This window comes from Mytilus californianus, unplaced genomic scaffold, assembly GCF_021869535.1.
Source record: "Mytilus californianus isolate M0D057914Y unplaced genomic scaffold, xbMytCali1.0.p SCAF_4, whole genome shotgun sequence".
Lineage (NCBI taxonomy): Eukaryota > Metazoa > Mollusca > Bivalvia > Mytilida > Mytilidae > Mytilus > Mytilus californianus.
The window spans coordinates 2,231,218-2,251,879 of NW_026262690.1; the positions used below are offsets into that span (position 1 = coordinate 2,231,218).

Consider the following 20,662-nt stretch of genomic DNA (forward strand, 5'->3'; position numbering starts at 1 on the left):
AGCCTTTATTTTCCCTGAAGCTTCAATGTGTGTATTTTAAGAAGCATGACTGAGTGATATAAATTTATTTGATCAGGCATGTCAATGCAAAATTTTCTTATAACTATATTGTAGGCAGAAGGTATAAAACAAAGCTATAACGTACCATTACTTATTGACCTTCGACAACAAAGAAGCTTTACAGACAATATACCTTTGTCATTCCCTCCAAATCTTGTAAAAGATTCAGAGTTTATTAAGATACAAGTTATCGGTGAGTTTCAAACGTTATGTGTATATACTTCCTTCCTTTTGTGCATAGTTTATTCTCTATATACCATATTGTTCGCTGTGATTTTTTTGTAGACAAAAACTGTTGATTGCATATGTAAATGCTCTTTTGTTCCGACGTTGGAAAGTTCCGGGCGGAAAGAACTAACTAGCCGAAAAGTTCCGAAGGAACTTATTAACTAGTTACTTTGTTCTTCCTCTGGTTTAAAAGTTCCACCGGAACAAAGTGACTAGTTGAAAAACTCCAACGGAACATATCAACTGGTTAGAAAGTTCCTTTCCGCCAAATTAGTCAAAACCGGAACTAACAAACTAGCCCAAAAGTTCCAACGGAACTTATCAACCAGGCAGAAAGTTCCATTTGGAGAATTGATGCAAAGTAAAAGCGCAACATATTATATTTGAACCTTCGACAACAAAGAAGCTTTACAGACAATATACCTTTGTCATTCCCTCCAAATCTTGTAAAAGATTCAGAGTTTATTAAGATACAAGTTATCGGTGAGTTTCAAACGTTATGTGTATATACTTCCTTCCTTTTGTGCATAGTTTATTCTCTATATACCATATTGTTCGCTGTGATTTTTTTGTAGACAAAAACTGTTGATTGCATATGTAAATGCTCTTTTGTTCCGACGTTGGAAAGTTCCGGGCGGAAAGAACTAACTAGCCGAAAAGTTCCGAAGGAACTTATTAACTAGTTACTTTGTTCTTCCTCTGGTTTAAAAGTTCCACCGGAACAAAGTGACTAGTTGAAAAACTCCAACGGAACATATCAACTGGTTAGAAAGTTCCTTTCCGCCAAATTAGTCAAAACCGGAACTAACAAACTAGCCCAAAAGTTCCAACGGAACTTATCAACCAGGCAGAAAGTTCCATTTGGAGAATTGATGCAAAGTAAAAGCGCAACATATTATATTTGAACCTTTCAAAGGGAAACCAAGATACTGATTACAAAAGTCAAAAGGAACTTATCAACTAGCCACAAAGTTCCTCTTTGGCAAATAAGTCAAAACCGGAACTAACAAACTAGCCCAAAAGTTCCAACGGAACTTATCAACCAGTCACAAAGTTCCATTTGGAGAATAGATGCAAAGAACCACATGAGGAAGGGGGGGGGGGTATTCTTCCGTCTCTTGAGGGTACTATGAATACTAAATTTGCATGATAATGCAACTTATTCCGTTTTATGTGAGCTATGAAATACAACTTAAATTTTGCATATTTGTCCCCAAAGAAACCCCTTTCAGTGCGTTGGGTATTCTTGTAAATTAATGATTCGCTCTTATATATACTGATACTCATTCTTCCCCCTCTTTCTACAAAAAGGACGAAATATGGTATATTCGGAACGATGTAACTAGTTGTTCTGTTCCTCCAGAACTATTCAACTAGCTACATTGTTCCGGGACTTTTCAACTAGCTACTTTTTCCCGGAACTTTTCGACTGCACTCCGAATAAAACAACTAGTTGGAAAGTTCCATCGGAACGAAATAACTAGTTGAAAAGTTCCGCCGGAACAAAGTAACTGACGGAACATAGTGGCTGTTACACATACAATAATGTCAATAAGGCAATCACAAAATTTAACCTCACGAAAGGAGGAATAACGAAAACCATATCATGTAATGAGCCATTTTATTTCACAAGGTTATCAACTAATGAAAAATCGTTCCATTGTACTATGCCGCGATAATTGTATTTCAGATATTGTTTATCTCACTATTGATATTGGTGTCTTTTCACGGTAGGGGTCAGAACAATGTCGATTTTTGTATAACAGAGAAGGCAACATTTAATAAATAAGAAGGTTAAGCTGTAAAAAAGGTGTCTAAATAACAGAATAAACACAGTTATGGTAGCTGATAGAAATATATAAGTACGATTTTTTCTCAGTGTTCTTCCAGTTTCGTATTGTATATAAGCACACACTAATAGAGTTGTCTACCTACAGCATAGTTCATCATGGAGGAAACGCCATTTGTAAATATATTAGGAAACGAAAATTTATATTCTATTTATCTTTCAAAATTTAATTTACTCTCTATGAGAATAAGACGATTAGGTATGACTGCCAATGAGAAATTATTCATAAAACTACAGGAAAAAGATGTAAACAGTTACAAGCCACCACCTGTTGGCAATAAAAATGTAGTATTTTTGCTTATAAATTGTGCTATTACTATAGTAAGTATGATAACGACGATAACTATTGTCTTATCAGGAGATTTACTGGGGGCAACATTGGCCGGATTGGGAGACCTGCTTAAGACTTCCGCAGGAAGTGGAGAACAAAATATGGTTGCCTTTACCCCAAATGTATACGTTAGTGCTTATCTGAAAGTAACTAACCAACTAACAGAAGAAATTAAAAAGAAGACAGCCAAATTTCTGGAGGGAGGTAATATAACGTTTCTAATCATCGGTCATTGTGTATACTTTAATAAAACATGTGATGATATACAGATAACTAAAAGAGAGGCAAAAGAAACCAAAAGGATATTCAAACTCATAAGTCGAAGACAAACTGACAACGCGATAACAAAAAACAAAAACGACCAAACGGCAGAAACAGTCTACAAAGAACAACATAGAAAACAAAAGACTGATCTACACGAATCCTCTCCAATAACCGGGGTGGTCTCATGTGTTCCGGAAAAGTAAACAGATTCTTATCTACACGTAACATCCGTCGTGTTGATGATGTAAGTATTCGGTGATAAATAAAGGCAATAGTAGTATAGTGTTGTTCAATAGTCATAAATCGATTTAGCTGAAACAAATCCGGGTCACAAACCAAAACTGAAGGAAACAAATCAACTATAAGAAGAAACAAAACGGAACAACAGAAACACTAAACTGCTACAAAAACAAACGCCAACATACATAGAAACGGACTAAGTGATAACAACTGCCATATTCCTGACTTGATACAGGACATTTTGAGAAAAAATGGTGGGTTGAACCTGGTTTTATGGCTAGCCAAACATCCCGCTTATATGGCAAAATACCGCTAAAATGACAACATTACGTAACAGGAATACAGTACAAATAAATGCAAGATCATTCAGGACAGACAAAATACATAAATAAATAATACAATAGTACATTTTAACGTGTAAACCACAGAATAACAACGAACACCTAAAATTAATTTACGACAAAACACAAATACAGCTCAATAGAATAAAGAACTGTATGTCACACGACTGTATCAACAGATATTCTACAACTATCAACTTACTTGTAAAGGCGTCAGTAAAATTTTCGATGGGATGACTTAAAGAATATTAACGGTACCTATTTTACTGCACCAGATACGCATTTTGACAATTAATGTCTCAGCAGTGATGCTCGAGGATACAAATTTGAAAATCCAAAACCACTTGACCTCTTGGAACTCTTGGTTCAATAGCCTCCTTGTATGCAGATACACTCAATCAAGTATATAATGATAGAAAACGCTCTTAAACTACGTATTAACTGGGAGGTATATGCGCCATAGGAAGATGCTGGTGGAATGTGGCTAGTTAAAAATGTAAAGTTCACCGTTGCAAAGCTGACATCATCATTTGTGTCGTAAAACTTTGTTCTCAACCGACAGCTATTGCCAATTTCTACATGAAAGTCAAGATCAGGGCAGACTTAACTGTGTCTGTGGTAGCATTTATTAAAGATGCGTTCACCATAGTCACCAAACTTTGAATCATACGCCAAACGTAACAAGTATGTTGTATGTTGTCAAGCAAGCAATCAAGCATCTTGATAATGTCAGTTTCAGAGAATATTTTATTTGAATCACAGCGGTGTGTTTACATGATACTATTTAGCGTAATTCAACAAGATATTTTTATGTAGGTTTGCCAATCTTTTTTATGATGATAAGTTGAACCGATTTTCTAACTAAATCCTTTTTACAGTTTGTAATGCTTGTGTTAAGTATGATTAAATTTATTTTCAAATTTTTTTTATAAATGTTTTTATTTAAAGTCAAACTATGTTTTCCAGCCAGATAGTTAAAATTTGGAATAATTAAGTTTTGTTTCTATTCAACGTGTTATATAAAAATTATGATAGGTCACATCAAATAATATCATTTCATATTCCATACAGCTTCTTTGAATCAACCATTAATTTCATTTAATAATTTACGATATAAATTGAATATAAGTAACTTTTTTAGGTTATCAAAGGGAACTTTCATTTGTACATAACGATGGTTCTTTTAGTGCGTTTGGAAGTAACGATAAAATCGGAACTACCTGGTAAGGTTTAATTATATCTTATGGTTTCATTATGGGTTTGCATTTTCGGACGACTAGGAAATTTCTCGAGATCTGCTGGTCTTATAATTGGCATTATCGAACGTTTTAGATAATTCATTGATATCCTCTGGTTTTGTTGAAGGTTAACCTTATCAAGCGTCACAGACAACCTTTGTCAATATAAATACTGCTACAGCATCCGATGAATTATAATTCTCTAGTCAAAACTGAAGCTTCTGCGAACCATTTATATTCTGTGTGATATTAAAACCAGAGAAAAGTTTGGTAATTTGAGGTCTTTTTGCATTAAAAGCGAATAGAAAAAAGAAAAAGAACGAATAAACGAGAAATGCACACCCCAGATTGATTGTAAAATGAAATTAATCAACCAAGAAGTAGAAAAATGTAATTTTTATTTGTTTACAAGGAAAAAGGTAATATTAAAGAAAGGCGAAAGATAACAAATTTAAGGGACATTCAAACTCGTAAGTCGAAAATAAACTGACAACGCCACGCCACTAGACGTGAGTAACCCGAACCCCACCAAAACCAAAGGTGTTCTAGAAGGGTAAGCAGATCCACAAGTGGCACCCGTCGTGTTGCTCATGTAATTACAAACCAGGTGATAAGTCTTAACTAGGTATGTCACATTCGAGGAAAAGAGGGTGGGATTGTGGTTACGACAATTGGAACATATATGCCGTCATCTGTGAAACAGATACTCTATAACGGTTGACTAACTCGAAATGGCGTTCGTATAATTTAAGAATGGATAGTTTTAACTTTATCACATGGAACTTTTGTTATAAAGCCTCCTTGAAAACAGCAAACCTCTAACAAAGTTATCATGATAGAAAATGCAAGAAGAGACAAATAAAGGTAACACAAAAAATATGAACTCCAAAAGGAGCGAAACTGGGAACGTCTATAGGGTAGTCGTCTTTTGTAATGCATATATCATCCGCGATGCCATTCCAAATTCAGTCTAAATGCTAGTCGTGTATCTAAAGACCTAAGACCGAAAACATACCGCTAGCGAGTTGAAACACATACATCGTATTTAACCAATTCGTGATGGTGACCGTACAACTTATGCCATGTTGATTTTAGTGATTCTTCCACATGTTAAGCGGACCAACAACATGAAGTATCAAATAGGTCGGTTAATTTTACAGCTTACTATTGTAATACAATTTATGTCCGTCTTTTTTTTTCAGGTTAACCGCATTTGTAGTTAAATCCTTTTCCCAAGCTGCAGACTTAACATTTATTGACATTAACGTAATGACAAAAGCTATCCAATGGCTTATTAGGCAGCAGGATCCATCAGGAGCATTCAATGAACCGGGGATTGTAATTCATAAGGAAATGCAGGTCAGTATCATTTTTTAACTTTTTCATTATCAAATACTAAGTATATCATGAAAGGAATATCAAACTGATTACAATGCTTGCATCACAAAAAAAGAAACGCTGGAAAAGGAATAATATCTACGCTTTAAGAATGCATAACATTTTGAGTGAGTGTTACATTATCCGATCAAGACGACGTTGTCAACAGCATTTAAGAAAAAGAAATTGTTTATAATGCGTACTACCATTGAGAAGATGATAAAGAGAGGCGAAAGATACCAAACGGACATTCAAACTCATAAGTCGAAAATGAACTACCAATGTCATTTCAAACGACAAACAACAGTATACAAAACACAACATAGAAAACTAAAGAATGGGCAAGATGAACCTCAAGGTGTGATATCAGGTGCTGTGGAAGGGTAAGCATTTCCTGCTCCATATGTGGCACACGTCATGTTGCTCACATATGTAAAACCCATTTGATTAGATGTGAGTTAGTTTGGAAGATTAAAATCCGATCGCTACATTTGGTATGGTGAGGTATCTGTAATCAAATAATCAAATTCTAATAGATATCTTACCTTTGAAATATACTAAGTTATAAGATTTCAACCATATCTGTATATCACTATTGATTTTAGTGTTCATATTACAGGGAGGTTCTGTTTCGAGTAAAAGAAGTCTTACAGCATTTGTCCTCATCGCACTTCACGAAGCAAGAGCTAATGATCAAGTATCTCCAAAGGTTAGTTAAATAAAACCACTCATTATTATCAAATTACATACAAGGTAACTCCCCTACGTTTGATTTTTGTTAATACTTTTTCGCCTAAATAAAAGTTTCTGACTTATATATCCATAACTCAAACATATAAATAGTTAAATACTCATAAATAGAACAAGTCAAATAATGTTTCATAAATAAATTGTCCAACGTAGATATTAATAATTTGTATTAAATACACCTTGAGGGCGTTAGCGCAAATGGGTGTATCTCATTTACATCAAAATATATTGTCAATGAAAATGATAGTTTTCAATCATTTAAGATGGAGGTCTTTCAGCTATTTGATGATATGTTATTTAAAAGCATGATAAATGCAGGGTATCCAATTTCATTCAGCGACATTTTGGTGTAAATAATGATGTGATCTGTGATTATAATTATTTTGTTTCATGAATTAAAACTTCAGTTATATTCACTTTCATTTCATCTTCCTTTGTTATCACCAACTCGTTAATTTGATCGTACTAAGCAGACTTTGAATATCCAATACCTTGATACATTTGGAACAATGTAGGTCTCGCGTATTGTGTTGGCAAAATTCCATTGTTGATGACTATATATTGTACTCTAGATGTCTTTTGGTTATTTTTCTCGTTGGGGCGATGCCTCATTCATTATTATAGGTTTCAGAACGAGTGAGAGTTGGATATCGCTTGATATCAACTCGAGTTATTTAATTTCAATATATTATATATAATAATTAACATCAGACATTTTAAAACATTTTGAACGCTTCAGAATGAAATAACATTTGACAAAAAGAACATTTTCGGGGGAAAAGTGTGAGTGTTTCGTATATTATTGAAGAATTCACAGATGTCCGTTGCCCTTAACGAAAAGTAAATCGTCATAACCTTTCAAAGTCATAAATGACCTAACGAATAGCCATTTGAAATGTCGTATTCTAATGCAATTCGCTTAGAACGATAATTTGCATTGGAATATCAGCATATGTGTTTAAGAATGTATTTCATTATATAGTGGTGAAGATAGCGCACACTTTTTTCTAATTTCATAATTACTTTCAATGACCGTAATTCTTTTTTTAATTCTGAACGTGGATCTTATTGTTTTTGGTTGATATGTATAACAGGAATTGATACATTCACAGTTCACAAGTTATTTACAAGTACTGAAACTAAGGACATAGCTCCCTCCTGTTAAGAGTGTTTTACATAATAGCGGTTCTAAGCATATTTTTTACTGACCGACTTGAGATAGTCAAAGTAGAGGGAATCATTATGTATTTAACAAACATCATAGCCAATCAAGTGTTAGCCTCTTGCTCAAACATCTACAATGGACATTCCTAGACAGAGAAGCAAAGAAACGAGACTCACCATACCGTACAAAATAGAGACCATCAAAGTAGCCATAGCAAAAGAAGGCCGTGTAATACCATCGAAACGACTGTCGGGTATATCGCATAACAAATACTTTCACTTACCATCGGCATTCTGTGATTACTGGAAAAAAAACCCTTCTTCCCAAGAATCATCATGGATTGGGACGCTCTTCCTCCTGGGGTTGTACCAGCTACGTCAGTGAAGTCTTTTAAAGCCTAGATGACAAAGCCGAATTAAATTCAAATAATTTTGGGGAAAGAGGTGGTCCAGTATCCGGACCAAATCCATGGCAGTATAATAAGCTTGTTGATTGTGGCAATATCTGGCAGAAGCGGACGCAAAATATTATGGAGGTTTTTTTAGATAGTGTCGTGCCCACGCACGACAGTATCGTAAATTAAAGAACCTTTGTGAACACGCTCTTTTATCCCACGCCCCCACATGGCCACCGAGCAAACAAAATCTCGACAGATACCTAACTTCAAATACTCATAACTCCTACACAAGTAAACTGATAAAAATTTCCTGTGGATATGCATATCTACATTTCATGTTCTCAACGTTTCATGAAATTTTGTTGTGTGGTTTCAGAGGAATTGCGCTGACTTACTGTTGCAATAGTATATTAAAGCCAATTTCTAAGTTCAAAAGGACATAACTCCAAACAAAAATGTTAAATTATAATTTCCTGTCGATATGCACATTTACATAGTATGCCTTACTCATCTACAAAGTTTCATGAAATTCTGTTGAGTGGTTTCAGATGAGTTGATAAAAAGAGGTAAGGGATCTGGTTATCGGAACCATCATCACTCTGGCCATCTTTCTGTTTAAAACAAATATTTTTCTTTTAAATCAAAGGACACTGATTGTTTTCTACTATCCACTGAAATCTTCCTTGAATCTGACCATGTAGGCAAATTCAAGTTGTTAGAGAAGAAAATAACAAAAAAAAGAAGAAAAAAGTGCTTAGATGATTTATCAGTCATTGTTATTTCAGATTAAGCAACAGGTTACTACTGCTATCCAGAAAGCAACAGATTACACTGCAAAGGGAGCACCTGTTTCAATGGCTAACTTGTACGAACTTGCTATATCATTTTACGCATTATCATTGGTTAAGCATTCTTCAACTGATGCCATTCTAACAGAACTTGAGAAGAAAGCAAATAACACTGGTAATGATTAATATACTATCCAGTTTTATAAAACTGTAATTCATTAAAATTTTCTAATGTGTTTTTAAAAATTAAAAATTATTTACATTTTTATAAATATTTGCATGTTGATTTTGATTTGCATATACTAGATTAATTCACCATCCCCTCTATCTGTACGTTATTTAGGCAATGTTCATTCTATTTTATCGCTTCAGTGACTTTACATTCTAAATACATATTTCTGTATAGTAAATATATAATCTTCTGTAATTCAGTGGTTTTCATTGGTGGGTGTCTTTTATGTTTGTTCTTAGTTTCTTGTTTTGTCATAAATTAGGCCGTTGGTTTTTTGTTTGTTTGAATTGTTTTATATTTTGTCCTGTAGGGTCTTTAATAGCTGACTGACAAATGGTATGGATTTTCCTACATTTTAAAGGTCGTATGGTGACCTATAGTTGCTTAAAGTCACATCATTTGGGCTATGTTGGATAGTTGTCTCATTAGCAATACCACTACTCCGTATCTTATTTGTGTACTATTGTTTGTTTCTTTGTCGTTTCTTAGCCTTGGCGTTGTCAGTTTATTTTCGACTTGAGTTTGAATGTCCCTTTGGTATCTTTCGCCTCTCTTTTAATCTGATAATGGAAACAAATTTAAGAAACAATTGAAATAACTAAGTGTCTAATTACTTTTTAGACTTGGAACTTCTAAATAAAAATATATTTGATTGTGTTGATTGCTGTTTGATTAAAGTCAAAGGGTAAATGTTTCAATCAAATTAAAATCAATTCAATATATAGGTTCTGAAAAGCCGGTCAGTTTGGTAAAAATCCCGAATGCCACCTGAAATAAAAAACATTTAGATAGAAACAGAACGTTTGCCGTTAAAAAAAGCAATCAGTAGTTCCTTCTTGTGGATGTTTCAAAGTTTTCATCGATTTTTGTAAATGGAACTTAGTATCAGATTGATCATTCCAATTCAAATTGTATTCGACAGCTTATATACATACAACCTGTAAAGACTAACTACCAATCCCTCAGCCATTGGGTGTATAGGGTGTGGACGGCCGCAATTCCGGTTGGACGTCAAACATTCACATGTCCAATATCACACCAAAATTGGTTGAACAGAAAATTCCTTATTGCTGAAAGTATGCAACAAAACAAGTAAAATTAGAGGGTGAAGGGTGGGTATCATGTTCTTCAGGTATTTGGAATATGTCTTTACCATTTTTTTTATTATTTCATATAAATATAAAGTACTTAATCATATATACATCATTTTAAAGGTGGTGAAACATATTGGGCATTACCGGACACTGAATCAGATAAAATACAACCTTGGAAATCATGGAGGTCACCACGTGCTGACGCTAGGGCTTTAGATGTAGAAATGACGTCATACGTATTGTTAGGTTACAATTTGAGGGATGATACAACTAAAGGCATTCGTGTTTTAAAATGGTTAGCTAGACAAAGAAATCCTAGCGGTGGATTTATTTCTACACAGGTAAACAATGGTGATATAATTATACTATGATAATATATAACCTACAAATGCTAAAGGTATTGTAGAAGTTAGTTGGGTTTTTTTTTTCATTTTTGTAACACGATGGTCTCTAAGAAATGCACTAAAATTCATAGATTTGTTAAAGTGATATTTTATTTCATTTTATTTATGTAACTTTTAATAGTTTTTCTTGGTCAATATTCAACTACACATTTAGTCCTAAAACCTCACTTTCATTGCAATGACGAGTCAAGGTATAAACGAGAGACAGAAAACATCAAAGGAATATTCAAACTTGTTAGTCAAAAACAAACTGACATCAGCATGGCAAAAAACAAAAAACGACGAGAAGACAAGCAACAATCAACAAAACAATTGTGTATAACATTGGTTTCAATCTGTTGTATTATTATAAATCTGTATATTTACAGGATACAGTGATAGCCGTCCAGGCATTGGCAGGACTTGGAGGAAAGCTTTACGCCCCCAATTTTCAAATGACTGTAAATACTAAAGGTGATACCTGGGCCGTAGGTGAAACTTTCAAGGTCAACAATCAAAATGCTTTGGTCCTACAGAACAAAGACGTAAGTTATAATCGCAATGGTTTTAAAGCTAATTTCCTAATGCTTGTAGATTAAGACTTTGGTTGACTTGCTTGCTTTGTTTGTATAAACTTTTACTCACATTGTAATTAAGATTGACATCTGCAAACAATATAAATTGGGCGGAGATTAAGATTATAACACAATGTTGACTGTTGTACCCCGATTTTTGACATTTTTACCTATTATATCTGTTTGTTTCATTTACACATTGTTGTTAATGTAATGGAATTCTATGCAACTGTCATACAAGTGAGAGGTTTAGCTAGCTATAAAACCAGGTTTAATCCACCATTTTCTACATAAGGAAATGCCTGTACCAAGTCAGGACCTTGTTTTCCATTCGTTTGACGTGTTTGAACTTTTGATTTTGCCATTTGATAAGAGACTTTCCGATTTGAATTTTCCTTGGAGTTCGGTATTTCTGTAATTTTACTTTTTTCAACTTTCATCATGTTTACTCGAAACTAAACAGTTTCAAAAATCCAAATGTCTGTAACGTTTAAGAGCATGAAAAACCAGAGGGCTTTAAGACAACAAACAAAATTGTCAATGATAATTTTTGCTACAATTAGTTGTAACTCTTAATTTGAATACATTAGAAAAATCATAAATATGAAAATTACATAAAAAATGTTCATAAAAACATCTAAGACCTTACCCTGTTCTGAGCATTGTTTCCGATTGAAAACAAAAGTATTAACTATAATGCTAACTCCAACGTAAATTCAAAAAGGGGGAAGTCCATAAAAACTTATCAAAATCAAACGTTAGACTTTATCAACCAACGAATCGAGCGGAAAACATTTGTCATATTCCTTACTTGGAACAGGCATTTTCCGACGAAAATGTTAGGTTAAGCCTGTTTTATAGCTGGCTTAACCTTCCACTTGTATGACATCTGTTTAAAGGTCCGTTTTATTGACAAAATTGGGTGAGCAACCGAAACAGACATAATAGGTTTATGTGACAATAATTGAAATCCAGTAGTCAAAACTGTGTAAACATACATCACAGACATACAACTGACATAAAAACTCAAACAAACATACAAATAAATCTACTGATAAAGACATTAACAGAATAGTTATTGCAGTTGATACTAAAACTGACAGAGACGCCAACAAAAATGTTGATAGTGCATATAGTATATGGTATACACTTTCTCGATGATCAAGTACAATTTAAGTAAAATATAAATACAAGGGTAAACAACACAGAACTTATTGCACGTCAGATGAGGAACCGATTGATCAAAAGTAGAGGAAACCTTTGTCTATTCACTTAACAATTGTTTCTGTAAAAACTCATTGTGAAACTGATTTCCGATTGATCGACAAGTGTTTCCGGAATAACAATCATCAATTGAGCTCGAAAGAAAACGGCCGTAGAGCAAAATCCTTGTAATATTTGAGAGTATAAACGAGAGGCGAAAGATACCAAAGGGAATGTTAAATTTATAGGTCGAAAATAAAACTGTCAATGCGATGGCAAAAACTAAACACCGAAAAGACAAACAACAGTACATTTAACACAACATAAAAAACTAAATACCGAGCAACATGAACACCACCAAAAACGGGGTGATCTAATGTGCTCCGGATGGGTACGCAGATCCTGTTCAATGTTGATAAAATATGTCCAATTGGGGAGAAAAAAGAGAACGGGATTTTGGTAATGACAATTGGAACATATCTGTCGCAACTGTGAAACAGATATTTCATAATGGTCAACTAACTCGTGATGACGTCAATATAATTTTCGAAGGAATGATTCTAGCTTCACCACTTGAAACTCTTGGTTCAACAGCTTCATTGTTAGTAGCAACCCTCTGTCATGGATATCATGATTGGAAATGCAAGCTCTGGAATATCCTATCAACAGGAAGATATATACTCCATATGCAGATGCTGATGGAATGTTGCTACATAGAAATGGAAAGTTCACAAAAACTCATAACAAAATACCAGGTGTATAACCTAAATAAAACTGAACAACACGGCCTTAACTGAAAGAACAGCATATGCAACTTTGGCGCAGAGATATGCAACCTACGTTATATAACAGTTACGTAATTGTATACTTATTTACTAACAACCAGGAATCAATTCATTCAAAATTTCAAAAGGAAAATCTGAATTGGACAATTTATGCTATACTTACAAGGAAAATGAATTATAGTTGGTTTAAGAAAACATTCATTCTCTTCATTGATGAGTCTTTTGTATACGAAACGCGCGCGCCTGGCGTGCAAAATTTTAATCCTGGTATCTATGATGACGCTAGTTATCTACCATTAGAGTTGAACTTGTGCAAAAGTTCACTATAAATGTCGACAAAAAGTTTTGTTTTGTTTGATTTCAGATACAGGTTGATTTAACATCCTACCAGTAGTCTTTCTGGTTCGCTAGGGTATTCATTTTATATTTAAGGTAGATCATAGGTATATATTTCCTCAGATAGATTTTTTTTATACTTTGCCAAAATAAAGATTAAAAAATAAAAAGTATGGATCGCCGTGCTATTTTTCAAGCTACGGGTCGTACGAAATTGCACAAATTTGCTTAGATTGTTCATGAAAAAACACATTTTTGTGCTTAAAAAGAAATCGATGAGATAGAATTTTGAAATATAATATGAGAAGATAGGTTTTATAATATGCTTTAAGAAAATAAAAAGAAAAAATGGTGTCACCGAACTTGTTTTCTTGCTACAAGTAAAAAATTCAAATTTCCCTATCAGTCCAGTATATTTTTTTGACTAAAAGAGTTATCTCCCCTTAAATGGCCAAGCTGAAAAAATGATTCTAAAAACACAATTATTTGGTATTTATTTAAATATTTTGAATAATGCAATAAATCACCAAGTTTTCTTTCATTAAATAAACAGTCTAACCTATAAATTGCCTATCTGTCTCCAAATTTGCAGATTTGGGCAAAGATATAGACCGATTGTGTACTGCGATTGTACAATCCAAGATGGCGGTATACCATGAATCTACCTTAAGGAATTGGAACACGGATGTAGGGAAATAAAAGGGCCCATAAAAAAAAACTAATAAATCATATATAGCTACAAAATAATTTGAATATGGTCAGTGCTATTTGAAACAAAATATAAATTAAGAAAGTATCTTAGGATGAAGAGCATGAAACACAAAATAACACTAAAACGAGATTAAAAACATGCTAATTAATACCTTTGCAGGAAGATTACCTTTGCATTTTGAATGTGTCAACTGAGAACTTTTCAAATATTATTGTAAAGTAATGGAAATCAGGCTACTGCCCTAGATAGACATAGAGTACAAGCAGCAACCAGCAGTGGTATTGATCAATCTGTATAGGACTAACCCTCTTTTTCTAGTCAATTTTATTTCAGCTACCAACGACTGTGATTGTCTGGTTTGTTAAACAATTAGTTTTATCTATTTCCTTTTTCTATTTAAGATTCCCAACACTGTGAAAAGTGTATCAGTAACTGCTAATGGTAGCGGATGGTGTATGGTGGAGGTAAGTGTGTCAGTCAATGTTAATAGTAGAGGATTGTGTATGATAGAGGTAAGTATGTCAGTAAATGTTAATAGTAGATGATTGTGTATGATGGAGGTAAATATGTCAGTCAATGTTGATGGTAGAGGATTGTGAATGATGGAGGTAAGTATGTCAGTAAATGTTAATAGTAGAGGATTATGTATGATAGAATTAAGTGTGTCAGTAAATGTAAATGAAAGAGGATTGTGTATGATGGAGGTAAGTTTGTCAGTAAATGTTAATGGTAGAGGATTGTGTATGATAAAGGTAAGTGTGTCAGTGAATGTAAATGAAAGAGGATTGTGTATGATGGAGGTAAGTTTGTCAGTAAATGTAAATGGCAGAGGATTGTGTATGATGTAGGTAAGTGTGTCAGTAAATGTTAATGGTAGAGGATTGTGTATGATGGAGGTAAGTGTGTCAGTAAATGTTAATGGTAGAGGATTGTGTATGATGCTTACGGTGATGGATTGTGTATGATGGGGTAAATGTTACATTTGATTTTTGCGGTATAGGATCGTATGTAGTTGGTGCCTGATTTGCTTGTATGGTCAATACTTTTGTGTTTTTGTCTGAATATCTGTTAGTGATTAGGTTGTAACTAACATGTATTTTCACTCGGTGATGTTAAGAACTAAATTATGATAATCTAACTATTATTTTGTATCCCATGCAACCAACATAATGTTCTGTCTTATCTGCAGGCTGCAGTTGTGTTCAATGTGAATGAGCAATTAAGAGAGCCTGCATTCGCCTTGACACCAACGATACTGAATGATTCAACAAAAGGATTTAGACTCAAAGTTTGCTACAGGTAATACAATTTTTATCATTCGTCTTTAGATAAACGTGTTATCCCTACCAACACAAGTGAAAAGTCTATTATAATATAAAATCTTAAAATATTTACCAATATGAGTGAAACATCACATTTCGCTCTACATAGATAAACTCACATATATCATGAATAAAATGATGTACACCAGACGTGTGTTACGTCTTGAACAGACTCATCAGTGACGCCCGAATAAAAATGATGTACACCAGACGTGTGTTACGTCTTAAATAGATTCATCACAGATATCATGATTAAAATGATGTACACCAGACGTGTGTTACGTCTTGAACAGATTCATCAGTGACGCCCGAATAAAAAAAGTTAAAACGGCCAAATAAAGTATGAAGTTGAAGATCATTGAGGACCTTAATTTCTGAAAGGATTTCCCAAATATTGCTAAGGTAATCTATTCCTGAACAAATTCCTGAGAAAATCCTGAGTATTTCGAAAAATGCAAAGTTTTGTAAACAGTTAATTTATAATTCCGACCATGTCAATGACAATTCATGTCAACACAGAAGTGCTGACTACTTTTATGTTGCTAAAATAGAAAAATTATCAATGTTCACAGGTGGTTGAAGGTAGGACAGAGTACAATGGGAATACTTGAAATATCTTTGCCTTCTGGAATGGAAGCTGACTTAGAGTCAATCGATACTACCAATACTGGAGGACAATATAAAAAAGTAGAAAAGGGCTTCCGTTCAATCATCTTATACTTTGACACGGTAATTAGTCTTCATTAATGAAAAGCTTTCGTTTCAATCTTTATATAACAAACTGATTACCGATCATTTGTAATTACCATCTGTTCTTGTTTCGACAATTCCTTAGCTTTGCCACAGTCTGCATAATTTATCTAATTATTTCTTCAAATATATAAAATAGTCCAAAATATATATCAACAGCATTCCTCTTGCTATGGAAACCTCTAATTATGACAGGCCATTTTATTTACCCAAAATACCACCATCTGCACGGTTTAATTGTACTTTTCTGTGTAAACAAACTTTCTCTTTGATGTTATCAACATTAGGACAAAACAATGTAACAAAGAATCTAAACGGTTATTTGTGCTTATTAAATAAAAATTGTCAAATGAAAGCGTTTGTTAACAATAACCTGATTAACGTCCTCCACAATAATTGCAAAGAAGGTAAACAGAGCTTTATTAGAAATTACTGAAATGCGAATACAATTTATCCACTTTCAGTATCGTCATATACTTCATTTGCCAAAAACAATTCTCCTCCTTCAGGATCGTCATATACTTCAGTTACCAAAACAATTTCTCCATCTTCAGGATCGTCATATACTTCAGTTACCAAAATAATTTCTCCACCTACAGGATCGTCATATACTTCAGTTGCTAAAACGTTACCAAAACAATTTCTCCACCTTCAGGATCGTCATTTACTGTAAACCAACTAATTTTCGCGAACGATTTATTTTCGCGACTTTCGCGATAAGAAAAATAACGCGAAAATAAATCGTAGCGAATATGAAAAACTTTGATCTTCCCTGATTAAAATACATCAAGTTAATTTGAAAATCGCGAAATTAAATCGCCGCGAAGTGGTCTAGAAAGGGGTGAACGCAAAATAAAGTATCCGCGAAAATAAGTTGGTTTACAGTACTTCAGTTACTAAAACAGTTCTCCACCTTCAGGATCGTCGTATACTTCAGTGACCAAAACAATTTCTCCACCTTCAGGATCGTAATTTTCTTCAGTTACCAAAACAACTTCTCCACCTTCAGGATCGTCAGTTACTTAAGTTACCAAACAATTTCTCCACCTCAGGATCGTCATATACTTCAGTTACCAAAACAATTTCTCCATCTTCAGTATTGTCATATACTTTAGTTACTAAAACAATTTCTCCACCTTCAAGATCGTCATATACTTCAGTTACCAAAACAATTTCTCCACCTTCAGGATCGTCATATACTTCAGTTACCAAAACAATTTCTCCACCTTCAGGATCGTCATATACTTCAGTTACCAAAACAATTTCTCCACCTTCAGTATCGTCATATACTTCAGTTGCCAAAACAATTTCTCCACCTTCAGGATCGTCATATACTTCAGTTGCCTTAACATCAATTAACAGCATATTGTTTTGATTTACATTTCTTGTTCCTTACGTTGTATGCTCGTCTGTGTTATGAGTTGTCAGTACGACCTATTCGTTTTACTATGTACACTTCAAATTGTTAAAAACGTATATTAATTTCATTTTAACAGATTTTGTCCACACAAATGTGTATTGAAGTAGATATAAGGAGAGTTGCCTTAGTAGCTCGACACAGACCTGTACCTATCAAGCTGAGAGAGCACAATGAACCAAGTAAGTTAAAGCGAATAATCAAACATGAATAATATCTAACATTAGAGTGCCTATCAATCTCAATTTCCAATATGCAACCTTTACTATTGATTTCCTAGCGAATGTACAATGAGAAAGGTCCGGCCCAAAGCAAAATCCTGTAACACACAACATAAGGCATTCATCCCTTCCTGCATGTTCTTAATCGCCTAGAGTGGAGATTAAATTGGTCAGTATATCAAATAACTGCCATCAAATCAAGATTCCTATAAAACCAAAACAAAACAAATAAGATACATCAAACGACACACTCACGAGTTTCCAACTTGACAGGCGCATGAAAAAAATATATCAAATATAACAATAAAAATATGTGCGTTCAAAGTGCTTTTCTGGATTTTGCTTAACACTCAAACCCAAAAACATTTATAGTCAATGATGTATAAATACTTGAATAAATGAGGACTACTCGTTTGATTTTGAATTCTCAGCTTTTCCCATCTAACTATCAATCTGTTATAAAAATGTGCATTTGAGACCGTATATTAAGGACCAGAGCAGGAAAAGCACTTATCTTATATTTAGCCACTTTTGACTTTGCTTGAAATGTTGTATATTATTTATAATCAAGGTCCTTGTGATTCGCTTGGTATAAATTCAATTATGACGTCTAATTTTCTTGCTGCTTTTGTCTGATATTGACGTCACGAAAAAAAGACCACCATGATTAATGACATTTCCTATAAGGAACACGATCTTTTTCAGCTCATTTACCTATAAAAATGATCAATTGTGCCTTCATATAGTCTAAACAATCATTATAGAAACAACGTCCGCACCCTGTTAAATGCGATCAAATATTTCTCCATCCCGACTTTTAAATTCTCTTAAAATACACGTCATGACTCGAGTTTTTAATTTTAAGGTAAATATCTCCAGAGGAGAGATGCGGTGTCACACTTAGATGCAGAAGTAAAATCTATATTAAACGCCATAACACCAGCATATTATACATAATAAACAAATGTTCAAACAAACCTAAAGTAAGCATCATTTATGTATGTTATTACTTAAAGCATCCTCATCATGCTCATAGTACTTTACTTGCTGATATGTGTTTAAGAGATTGGTTCTAGAGGAGCAAATTTTTGAAAGGAAACGTTTCTAATACCAGATAGGTAAAAATCACCAATCGGCAAATACCTCTTGCAAATGAAGCCTCAATCATGTTAATATACGTCTATTTTGAAATGAAAGAAACGGAACTGATATGAACATTACTAATCATACATTTACATTTAGGTAATGAGGTCATAAAGACTTACCAATCAAAAGCCCTGTCTTCCGCCACCATCATAGAAGTATGTGGTCCTGACAATTGTGTAGAAGTCAAGGTATTAAATATCAATAATTAATGAATAAAGTATTCTATATAAAGGATATAAATACGAATTTCTAAACTCAAGAAAGAAAGAAAATATAAAACACCAAAATAAATAAGAAAATCTACTTTTCAGCTGAAAAGAAGAGATATTGTAGTTGTATTCATTTCCAGATGCTTTCTGTGATTTATTCATGTGTTGGAATATATACGGTGACCTTTAGTTTTTAACTTCTACGTCAGTTGTCTCATACGAATACGAAGGCTTTATCTAGATTCGGTATAGTTACAAACTACAAAACATAAGCTCTATAGCGCTTTTAAACGAAATTGCTGATTGGCAATCTTACTAAATCTTCTTATTTTTGTTATAAATTAATCTTTAAAAATCATTTGAACTAAATTTTATCTTTGAACAATACGATATATAAAATTGATTTGACATTATAATGATTTTGTTCAAAATTTTAATTTTCAGAAGCGATGATTTGACAACACTTGCTTTCCAGAGGAATTCCTAACTTGTATGACTTTTTTTTTTACTTTATATAAATACTGTATTTTATTTGAAGAAGTCCGATAAAAGGTGAATTTTTCGTTTCTCTTGTATGTATTGTGTGTTTTTAAGAATGAACCTGAAAATACTTCTATGTATTAACATTTGTGTCTTAATGTCTTTATTTCAATAAACATAATCACGATTGTTTGATCTTCCTCATTCGTAGACTATGTAAAATGCATTGTAACAATCATATAGTTTACACCACATGTGTAGAATAGGGAATAGTTCACACCACATTTGTAAAAAAGGGTAATGGTTTACACCACATTTGTAGACTATGTAAAATGCATTGTAACAATCATATAGTTTACACCACATTTATAGAAAAAGGGGAATAGTTTACACCACATTTGTAGAAAAGGGGAATAGTTTACACCACATTTGTAGACTATGTAAAATGCATTGTAACAATCATATAGTTTACACCACATTTGTAGAAAAGGGAAATAGTTTACACCATATTTGTAGAAAAGGGGAATAGTTTACACCACATTTGTAGAAAAGCGGAATAGTTTACACCACATTTGTAGAAAAGGGAATAGTTCGCACCACATGTGTAGAAAAGGGGAATATTTTACACCACGTTTGTAGAAAATGGATTTGTTAACAACACATTTGTAGAAAAGGGAATAGTTTACATAACGTTAGTAGAAAATGGAATAGTTAACACCTTATTTGTAGAAATGGGAATAGTTTACACAACATTTGTAGAAAAGGGAAT

The 20,662-nt window shown here is 33.5% G+C and overlaps 1 protein-coding gene across 1 annotated transcript in view; it reads left to right on the top strand.

Moving 5' to 3' along the window:
• The window catches only part of LOC127737265 (CD109 antigen-like), a 55,633-nt gene extending 35,552 nt beyond the window's left edge, over window positions 1-20,081 (top strand). Inside the window, exons 24-37 of the mRNA XM_052247821.1 lie at window positions 115-253; window positions 2,496-2,672; window positions 4,455-4,536; window positions 5,754-5,910; window positions 6,548-6,637; window positions 9,026-9,203; window positions 10,475-10,695; window positions 11,127-11,282; window positions 14,750-14,812; window positions 15,538-15,647; window positions 16,243-16,399; window positions 17,917-18,019; window positions 19,301-19,392; window positions 19,858-20,081. Coding sequence (XP_052103781.1) covers window positions 115-253; window positions 2,496-2,672; window positions 4,455-4,536; window positions 5,754-5,910; window positions 6,548-6,637; window positions 9,026-9,203; window positions 10,475-10,695; window positions 11,127-11,282; window positions 14,750-14,812; window positions 15,538-15,647; window positions 16,243-16,399; window positions 17,917-18,019; window positions 19,301-19,392; window positions 19,858-19,866 — 1,734 coding nt within the window. The 3' untranslated portion in view covers window positions 19,867-20,081. The remainder of the gene's footprint in view (window positions 1-114; window positions 254-2,495; window positions 2,673-4,454; window positions 4,537-5,753; window positions 5,911-6,547; window positions 6,638-9,025; window positions 9,204-10,474; window positions 10,696-11,126; window positions 11,283-14,749; window positions 14,813-15,537; window positions 15,648-16,242; window positions 16,400-17,916; window positions 18,020-19,300; window positions 19,393-19,857) is intronic.
• Window positions 20,082-20,662: the final 581 nt, after the last annotated feature.